We start from the raw sequence: 9,387 nt of genomic DNA on the forward strand, positions 1-9,387 counted from the left end.
CATGCGCGGGGCACGGCATTGTGACCCCACTGTATTTTCTCGGTTCTGGAGCTCGAACGTGCTCATTGACTCACATCCATTGCTCTCTGAGCCAATTCGATAACTGGACACGAACTCGATTCGGAAGCACGCGCTGTCTCCACTGCCGCCGGCGGAATCTTCACGGTTTCAGCTATTCTAAAGCCCGAATCACGATCCGGTATTAACTGTTATCGGTATTTTTCGTGCTCTGACCGACGCGGGGTCATTAAATCGCCGAGCCTTTTCTGTGCCCCGCGACCGATCAGCCCCAAAACAAAGACGAAGCTATGGCGCCCTCTCAAGCAACCCATGTGCCGAGCCTGGACGGCTTGATCAAGTCGTTCGGCAGCCGGAGTCTGGAGGCCTCGATCGAATCGCTGATATTGTAAGCCGGTGTTCCGCCAATACTTTCGTCTCTCACAACTTCTAACCCTGGGTTACAGCCTCCTTAAGCGGCGGCAAGTGAAGGGCGACGAATGCGCCAAGGCAACAGCACACATCCTCCGTCAGGTCGTCGCCAAATCTAGATGGAACGATGTCGACCAGCTTTTGTTCAGGGTCCAGAGCACTGGGTCAAGGCTGGTTCGGGCTGCGCCGCTGGAGCCCGTCATTGGAAACGTGGTGCGGCGCGTCCTGGGTCTCATCCGGGACGAGGCATCTGAGGAGAGGAATGCCGACGACCTGGCCAGCGAGGCCGCTTCCGACATCCAGAGTTTGAGTCCGAGCACGCACCCGCCGCCACAGCGACCTGCCCCGGTTCCCGTCCCCGTCCGCCCTTCTCCTTCGGCCATCTCGACAGGCCTGCAGGTGTCCAAGTCCATGTTCAACCTGTTGTCCGTTGCAGACCCTGGCGACTCGCCCATAACGGGAGCTTCGACGCCCATGTCACAAGCCCAGCCCGCCAGCCTTCACGCTCTACGGTCAGAGGTCATGGACGGGATTGAGGAGATTTTGGACGAGATCAATCAGGCCGATGATCAGATTGCGGGTTTCTCAGAGATCCAGATCCACCCCGGCGATTACGTGCTGGCCTATCAGCCCACAAGGACTGTTGAGAGGTTTTTGGTGAAGGCCGCGTCAAAGAGGAAATTCACCGTCATCATCGCCAGCCTGGAATACCCTGATGGGACCGCCGAGGCTCCCTATGCCGCTCTACGCAAGAAGCTCAACGCGGCCGGGGTGAACACCATTAACCTAGCGAGCAACGGTCTAATGGCTTACATACCCCGGGTTAACAAAGTCATACTCAGCGCAAAGGCCGTGTACCAGAACGGAGGGCTGCTGGTAGACAGCGGCTGCTGCATTGCCGCTCAGGCCGCGCACGAGTACCTCAAACCTGTCATTGTTCTCTGCCCAGTTTATAAGTTTTGTCCCGAGGATCCGTCGGACGAGGTGTCCCGGGGAGAGCTTGGAGATCCGTCCAGTTACGTGAGCTATGCGAACGGGCCTGCGGTGGAGGCGCTCGATATTGAAAACACGGTCACGGACTACATCCCGCCAGAGCTCGTCGACGTCTACCTTACCAATCTGTACGTTTCATTAGCGCCGTTTTTTTTTTTATTTATTTCTTTCCCCTTTTTTCCCTCTTTTATTTTTTTTCCTCTTTTTTATTTCCTGTTGAGTCCGACGTTGCTGACGGACACAGGGGTCCCCAAACGCGACACCATCTCGCCAGCATTTTGGCAGATCATTACAAGACTGAGGATATAGGCTTCTCTATGCAGCTTGGCGAGCCTTGAAGCCGGTCGGCATCGGCAACTCCGACCTACTGCGGTATTGTAAGGCCGCCAAGGACGCGACAGCTCCTCGTGGCCCTAAACTAGAAATGGATAGACACTGCTTGCAGTCGCCTCATAGTCACGTCCCTCGGACTCGCTGCACGCCCAAAAGCCGCATCAATGGGCCGCGTCAGCCCGGTGCGGATTGCGTGGAATGGAAGGATGCGGGGAACAAAACGGGAACCCCCCAGCAATGGGGCGATGTCTGCCAAGCCCTCAGATCGCACTCGCTTAAGCTCTGCCACGGCGTCTTGACGAATGGGCATTCGGGGTTCTGACAGGGGGCACGGGTTGATCAAGGTTCTGGGCTTACGCCTCTAGTGAAGCTGAGGTTATGACTTGGGCTCCATGCCACTTCGCCGGCATCCAATACACCATACCACCCCGCCGTTTTCTCTCTCCCTGGTGGCGTCCCTTTTGTGTGCAGGACTGTGACTCCTCGAGGTTTAGACATTTAAGCAGCGGACTCCGTTCGAGTGGCAAGCCGACGACATTGCTCTCCTGCGGACCCTTGCACACCAGGCAGTTCGGCCCTCTTACACGTTAACCCAACCATGCCCTCTCACCTTGAGGACGTGCCTCCCCCGCCGTACACCGAGACAGACATCTTCTCGGCTCCGGGGCGAGACGCGCACGGGGCTGACGACGCTTCTCGATCCACTACCTCCACTAGCGGTGATGTCATTTATACCCCTCCCCTCACGCCCCATAGCTCTCACCAGTCCAGCGTCCTGGGTGAAGTAGACCACGGGCCAAGCTCGTCTGCCGCTGCGTACTTCGAGACTCGGCCAGCACCTCCCCTGAATAGCCAGTCACGCATCGTACATTCCATTACCCTCACCCCGGACTCCTCCCCGGACAGCCTGCCATACCCAGCCGAACTGGCCGCCAGGGACGTCCGGCTCGAAGATTGGCAGACCTTCGTCAACCACCTGTTGCCTTACCACTGGACAACTACCAACGAACAAGTTATCGAACGCAAACTGCGGGCCGAAACCATGACGACCACCAACACCAACACGGGCGCCGGCGACGACGCCCGCTCGCAGGCCTCGAGCCGGAGCCACGCCGAGGCCCAGCTGAACCGCATCCGCCCGGCCGGCGACCGCGTCGATGCCAGCCAGCACCGGCAGGGCGTCGAATCGACGGTCCGCGAATGGAACGACGGCTTCTTTGGCCCGCGCCGCATCAGTATCCGCGTGGATTTCGAGGAAACCGCTCCGCTCGGTAGTAGCGGGAACAATAACGACAGCGGCCAGAGAGGCCTCGCCGACCTCCCGCCCCAGCCATACGAAGAAGACGAGAAGAGACCGCCGGCACCGCCCGGCGGCTGGGACCCCTCCTTCGACCAGCCCAACCCGCCCGGGAGCGGGACGACGGAGGAGGCGCCGCGCCGCGGCTTCTTCGCAACGCACTTTGGCGGCGGCGGCGGCGGCGGCGGCTGGGGCCGGGGCCGGGGCCCGGGCCGAGGCGGTTTTCGCTTTGCGGGCATCAACGTCGAGCCGGACCGGGTCAGCATCGGCAACAAGATCGTCGCGGACGGGCGCGAGGGCTCGCTGCGGATCGGCGGGTTCGTGGCGGACGGGAACGGAATTCGGCTCCACGGCCAGCCCCTGTTCCCTCCTGGCGGCCCGGGGAGAGCGGGGGCTAGGGCCGGCGCCGGTGCCGGTCGGGGTCCTTGGGGACCGCCTGGGTGGGGGGCGGGCGGTGGGCCTAGAGGTTTCGGCTGTGGGCGAGGTGGGTGGGGGATGGGTTGGGGGAGGGGAGGATGGTGGAATCAGTGTGAGGATGGTGGAGATGCGTGTGAGCGTGGACGCGGGGAGCACCGGGGCCCGGGCGAGAGGCACCGGTTCCGGTCCCGGTCCGGCTCGGTCTCGAGCACGAGCACGAGCTCGGACGCGTCGTCCGTCAGCTCCGAGTCGTCGGTCGGTTCGCTGCCCGATTACGACGACCTCCGCGATACCCAGCTGCCGGTCGCGAAGCAGTGCCTTCAGGAGTCGCTTCGAGGCCCGGACCAGCACATCACCAAGGAGCAGGTGAGGAACATCAAGGACAAGATCAAGGCGGCCAAGCACTCCTCTTCCTCCTCCTCCTCCGGCGACCCGGCCGCGATGGCCCTCGACCGGGCGGCCCTGCGGCGCGAGGTCAAGGACCTCCTGCGCGACTGGAAGCAGCTCAAGAGGCAGCAGAAGCGCGCGCGCAAGCAGCTCCGCCGCGAGAGGAAGCAGCAGCGCAGGCAGGAGAAGCGCGAGAGGCGCCAGGCCAGGCGCGAGCAGAAGCGGGCCGCCAAGGAGATGAGGCGCGAGGCCCGCCGCGGTCCTCCTCCTCCTCCTCCTCCTCCTCCCCCCTTCGGGATGGGCCCCATGCCTCCCATGCCTCCCATGCCGCCCATGCCGCATCACCCGCCCATGCCCCCCCACGGGCACCCTCATCACCACCAGCACCCCTGGTTCAGCCCCCCGTGGGGCGGACCCGCCAGGGGCGCTCCCGGAGCCTGGCCCGCCGACGACCCCGACTACCGTCCCCGCTCCGCGGGGCCCAACGACGAGGGCTTCGAGCCCGCGCCCGGCGCCTACGCGGCCTCGCAGGCCAAGTACCAGGCGGCGTGGGAGTTGGAGGCCAAGGTGGCGGAGAAGGAGGCGGAGCTTCTCAAGCTGCACGAGCGCATCGCCGAGGACCGGGCCAGCGGCGGCGGCGGCGGCGGCGGCGGCGGCGGGGTGGAGGAGAAAGGGCGGACCGGGCCGAGCAAGATGGAGGCGGAGGCGGAGGCGGTGGAGAGGGAGATTGACGAGCTGGCGCGGGAGATGGAGCGGCTGCGGACGGAGGCGGACGAGGAGTTTGCCAGGGAGCTGGCCGCGGAGGAGCAGAGAGCTGCTGCTGCCAGCGCTGCGTACAAGTAAGGTAGCGATGGGGCAGCGTGGAAGCTGGATACCCTCCCCCCGGGAAGCAGGCCTGGTACGGGATATAGGATAAGGGAGTTTGCGAGAGAGAGTCTTCTTGCAGGATCTGCGGTTTGTAATGCTTCGTTTCTGATGACAACTCCTCCCCCCCCCCCCCCCTCCCCCAACCTTTCAGTTTAGTAGCTTTTGCCATTTGATGCTCTTTTAATATAGTGATTGCTTATGCACCCTGGAAATGTCCGATTGTGACGCTAGTTTTGTTTGTTGCATGCCTCAACTGTCACGTTAGTATAGCACCGGAGCAACTTGAACCATGAACAACCTCTCTCCCCGTGACCCGGTTTCTGTGTGCGCCGACAACACCAAAGAAACCTTTTTTTTGTTTCGCTTTTTTTTTTTTTTTTTTCAATGCCTCAACGCCGTCCCTCAGCTATGTTTGCTCTCGACCTTTTCTACCAGCTCGCCAACTCCGAGGCCCCTCCCCACCTTCACCTTGATCTTTTGTTCGCCTTTACTCCCCTTTGCCGGATCCCGCCCGACCTCGCCGACGGGCTCGCCCTCGTCGGCGTACTCGCCGTTCTGCCCTTGCTCTCCATCCTTCTTCTTGCTCCCCTTGGACTCGTCATCCGCCTTGCCCTCCTCTTTCCCTTCCTCCTCCTCCTGCTGCTCGCGGATCTGCTCGCGGAGGAAACCGAGGTCCAGCTTCATGGAGTAGGCGTCCTCGCCGTCGGCGTAGTATTTGGACTCGATCCGCTCCGTCTTGAAGCCGAGCGTGTCGCGGTACAGGTGGATGGCCGCCTTGTTGGAGACGCGCACGTGCAGCGAAACGTAGTGTGCGCCAAAGGTTTCGACCATGGCCAGCTCTGATTTGTTTTTCCCGTTAGCTCTTATGACATTGCTGGCAAGGACAACGCGAGAAGGAGAAAAGCAGGAGAGAGAGAGGGAAGTTATGGTAAAAAGAAAACTAAGTATAAGAAAGAAGGGAGGAAAAGAAAGAACTTACGGCTCTGGCGCATCAACTTCTCGGCAATGCCCAGACGGCGGTGGGTGCGCATTACGGACAGCGACGTGATATGGCCGTGCTGGACGCCGTCGGCGGGCTCCTCCTCCATCTTGGCGAGCACATAGCCGACGATCTTGGGATAGTCGTAGGGGGTCTTGGGCGGGCGCGAGACATCGACGGCGACGAACGACAGCTGCGGCCACGAGAGGGCGTGGTACAGGTAGTACTTGAGGAAGTAGTTCTCGGGCAGGTTCTCCAGGTTCGCGTGCTGGATCAGCGGGATGTCGGACGCCCGGAGGAGTCGGATATCCATCTTGATTGGGGCGGGCCGGATGTCGGCAGGGTTGCGTGCCTGGTCGTCGTCGGGTTTTGGAGGCGGGAGCGGGGAAAAAAAAAAGGGGGGGCCCCCGAGATTAGCAGCGGGTTGTGTTCGCCAGGCGAGACTGCGATGGCGCGGCGGCTGAGGTAGGTGTGCCCTGGCAGGTTTCGGGTTTGAGCTGCTCGAGCGCCGAGAGGTTAACGGTAAGGTACTGTACCGTACTGTGGGCCGCGCGAAATTCACTGGCGTGGGCTCCAGAAAGCCCGCCAGTTGTGGGGCCACGCTGTGGAGATTCCCGTAGCCGCGCAAATGGCGGGGCAGCGCGTTGCTGAGGGCCGACCGACATCGCGGTGCGGGGCACATCTTCCCCTTCTCCAACTTCGCCAGAAGAAGAAGACCAGCCTTGCTATGTACACCGGCGGGGTTAATAGTGTCCACCTATTATTGCATTCAGTGTCTGTATATAAAAGGGAGGCGGGGGGCTCCGGATTTCAATCGACTGGCATTGTTGTTGCTGTATATCCGTCTTTTCTCCTGCTCCAACGGTACCTCTGCAGAAGTGTTGATCTGTCGAGAATCATAACTTCCATCCTTTCTTTGAGTTGGCTGCTTGGTTGAAAGTACCTGGGTACAAGGAGTTGAGAAGAACAACCACTACAACAAGAAGAAAACAAAAAACACACCATCTGGCGACAATGACGAGACCTCTCGAGGGCAAGCTCGGCATCGTTACAGGCGCCTCCCGAGGTTTGTTTATCCTACGACTCTGTCTTTTCTATGGCCCTCCTCACATGGAGAGTGCTCCTCGCGTGGAGAGTGGCTGACGCTGGACAATCTCCCAGGCATCGGCGCCGCCATCGCCGAGAACCTCGCCTCGAAGGGCTGCAACCTCGTGATCAACTACACGTCGTCCTCCTCCGCCGACCTCGCCGCCTCCGTGGCCGAGCAGCTGAGCAAGACGTACGGCGTGCGGGCGGTCCCCGTCCGAGCCGACGTGGGCACGCCGGCGGGGGCCGCGGCGCTCATCGCGGGCGCGCAGCAGCACTTCCCGCCCTCGGAAGGGGCCCGGTTCCGGATCGACATCATCGTCAACAACGCCGGCATCGCGCGCAACGCGCTCCTCCCGCAGGTGACGGTGGAGGACTTCGAGGAGACGTACCGGGTCAACGTGCTGGGCCCGCTGCTGGTGGTGCAGGCGGCGCAGCCGCACCTGCCGCGGGACCGGTCCGGGCGCATCGTCAACCTCTCGTCCGTCTCGTCCTCGACCGGCTTCGTCACCCAGTCCGTCTACGGCGGCACCAAGGCCGCCCTCGAGGCCATGACGCGCACCTGGGCCCGCGAGCTGGCCGAGAACGCGACCGTCAACGCCGTCAACCCGGGCCCCGTCGAGGGCCCCATGTACGCCGCCAACGCGCCCGAGTTCCTCGACGGCATCCGCGGCTGGATCCTGCACACCCCGCTCATGAAGGCCCGCGAGGGCGTCGACCCGGACGACGTCGTCCGCGACGCAAACGAGACCGGCGGCCGCCCGGCCTACACCAAGGAGGTCGCCGGCGTCGTGGGCATGCTGTGCGGCGAGGACGCCGGCTGGTGTACGGGGCAGGTGGTGTGCGCCAATGGCGGGATGCTGATGCACTAGTTATTTTTTTTTTTTTTTTTTTTTTTTTTTTTTTTTTTTTTTTTTTTGCTTCTCCTGATGAGCTTGTTTGTTGGCTGTGTTTAGAGGGACCTAGGGCCTGGGCTGTTTATGATATTAGAGTTCCGAGTCCAACTCCCTAAGCAGGCACATCGACGGGGTCTAGGGCTCATTCATCATTATTAATTAATCCCGTTTCTTTATATTTCGTTTCTCCGTCTTTTTGTTCTTTCCGCCCTTGATGTAGTGCTTCGAGGGTCACGCCATTGCCTCGACTGTCTCGACACGTATCCGTACCATCTTGCAGGTTTTTCAGACCGCCATTCAATTCCTGCCAGACGTGTGCCCTGCAGATAGCGGACGCGTGGTCAGTGACAAGTCCGCCTCGCCTGCGTAGTGAACTGTGTAGCGTTCTTTTATTACGCAGCATCCGCCACCGCCCTTAGGGGGGTGCGGGGTCCATGAGTTTTTGGCCCCGCGTTCCAACTGCCGACCCCGCCATTATCAAGAGGAATAACAGCCTTGGGCTCGGTTCACCCCATCCTCGCCGTGTCCACGATATATATATACATATATATATATATATATCATCACCCAATTGTCGACTTTGACACCTCAACCACTCGCGCGCCCTCCTGCCTCTTTTTCAGAAAGACAACTCGCCGGCCCAGCCCCTCGACAGTTTTGACGAAACACAGAGGCTCTCAGAGATACAGAAGGTATACAAAAAGAAAGAACAAGAAACCCAGAGACATGGCAACCACATCCGCCCAGACCCCCCAGCCTCCACCACCGTCCTCATCAGGAGACCTTTTCGACACCCTCCTCACCCTCGAAGACCAATTCTACACCGAGGGGTACAACCAGGGCGTGGCCGACGGGCTGGTCGCCGGGCGCACCGAGGGCCGGCAGCTCGGGCTGGAGCGGGGGTTCCAAAAGTTCGTCGAGGCCGGCCGGATGCAGGGGCGCGCCATCGTGTGGGCAAACCGGCTGAGGCTCGGGCGCGGGCACGGGCACGGGCACGGGCACGGGCACGGGCACGGGCACGGGCACGGGCAGGGGGCCCGCCACGGGGCGGTCTGGTCTGCGAACCCGGCCGAGGAGGCGGGAGCAGGAGGGGCCCTGGCCCGGGACGGCGCAGCCGGGGAGGGAGACAGGGGAGGGGCGGGAAGGGGAAGCGGTGGGGGGGACGGAGAGGAGGAGGAAAAGAAGAATAATGGGGAGGGGCCTGCGACCGCCCCTCCCCCGGCGGCGGAGCTCTCGCTCCCCCCGTTACCGGACAACCCGCGCCTGCGGAAGCACGTCGCGACGCTCTATGCGCTGGCGGAGACGGAGAGCTTGTCGACCGAGAACACCGACGAGGCGGTGGATGACTTTGACGACAGGTTACGGAGGGCACAGGGGCGCCTCAAGGTGATCGAGCGGATGACGGGAGAGGGGGAGAGCGCGAAGTCCAAGGGCACCGACGGGCACGCACACGATCCTGGGTCAAAGGCAGGCAAGGGAGAGGGGACGACGGATGTCTGAGGGGTGCGCGTAGCGGTCTCCGACGTTAAGTCGGGATCGATCGAGCGTTGGGGCTTTGGTTGGACCCTGCTGCTGAAACCAAAACCCACATAGTGTTGTCTCGGAGGGTTATCCACGGTTCGAACCGAACGCAACTACAGTGTGTGTGTGTGTATGTGTGTGTGTGTGTATGTGTGTGTGTGTGTATGTGTGTGTGTGTGTAT

At 61.5% G+C, this 9,387-nt stretch overlaps 5 protein-coding genes across 5 annotated transcripts; 4 read left to right on the forward strand and 1 right to left on the reverse strand.

Moving 5' to 3' along the window:
* Positions 1-308: 308 nt before the first annotated feature.
* On the forward strand, positions 309-1,760 carry P884DRAFT_198685 (uncharacterized protein; the record flags this gene model as incomplete). Its single annotated transcript, XM_069438165.1, has 3 exons — positions 309-406; positions 465-1,550; positions 1,667-1,760. The coding sequence occupies 3 exons, from the start codon at positions 309-311 to the stop codon at positions 1,758-1,760; spliced, it is 1,278 nt and encodes a 425-aa protein (XP_069298309.1).
* A 593-nt stretch (positions 1,761-2,353) lies between these two features.
* On the forward strand, positions 2,354-4,699 carry P884DRAFT_299379 (uncharacterized protein; the record flags this gene model as incomplete). The annotated part of the gene is made up of 2 exons (XM_069444686.1): positions 2,354-3,467; positions 3,597-4,699. The coding sequence occupies 2 exons, from the start codon at positions 2,354-2,356 to the stop codon at positions 4,697-4,699; spliced, it is 2,217 nt and encodes a 738-aa protein (XP_069298310.1).
* A 426-nt stretch (positions 4,700-5,125) lies between these two features.
* Positions 5,126-6,015, reverse strand: P884DRAFT_199139 (acyl-CoA N-acyltransferase; the record flags this gene model as incomplete). Its single annotated transcript, XM_069438211.1, has 2 exons — positions 5,126-5,562; positions 5,703-6,015. The coding sequence occupies 2 exons, from the start codon at positions 6,013-6,015 to the stop codon at positions 5,126-5,128; spliced, it is 750 nt and encodes a 249-aa protein (XP_069298311.1).
* Positions 6,016-6,414: 399 nt separating this feature from the next.
* On the forward strand, positions 6,415-7,660 carry P884DRAFT_324548 (uncharacterized protein; the record flags this gene model as incomplete). The annotated part of the gene is made up of 2 exons (XM_069445457.1): positions 6,415-6,768; positions 6,864-7,660. Exons 1-2 carry the CDS (start codon positions 6,717-6,719, stop codon positions 7,658-7,660), a joined length of 849 nt encoding a protein of 282 aa, XP_069298312.1. The 5' UTR covers positions 6,415-6,716.
* Positions 7,661-8,227: 567 nt separating this feature from the next.
* Positions 8,228-9,296, forward strand: P884DRAFT_242475 (uncharacterized protein). Its single transcript, XM_069440272.1, has one exon. It carries the CDS (start codon positions 8,411-8,413, stop codon positions 9,182-9,184), a length of 774 nt encoding a protein of 257 aa, XP_069298313.1. The 5' UTR covers positions 8,228-8,410; the 3' UTR covers positions 9,185-9,296.
* The last annotated feature ends 91 nt before the right edge of the window (positions 9,297-9,387 follow it).

This window comes from Thermothelomyces heterothallicus (assembly GCF_042370625.1).
Source record: "Thermothelomyces heterothallicus CBS 202.75 unplaced genomic scaffold P884_scaffold_9, whole genome shotgun sequence".
NCBI lineage: Eukaryota > Fungi > Ascomycota > Sordariomycetes > Sordariales > Chaetomiaceae > Thermothelomyces > Thermothelomyces heterothallicus.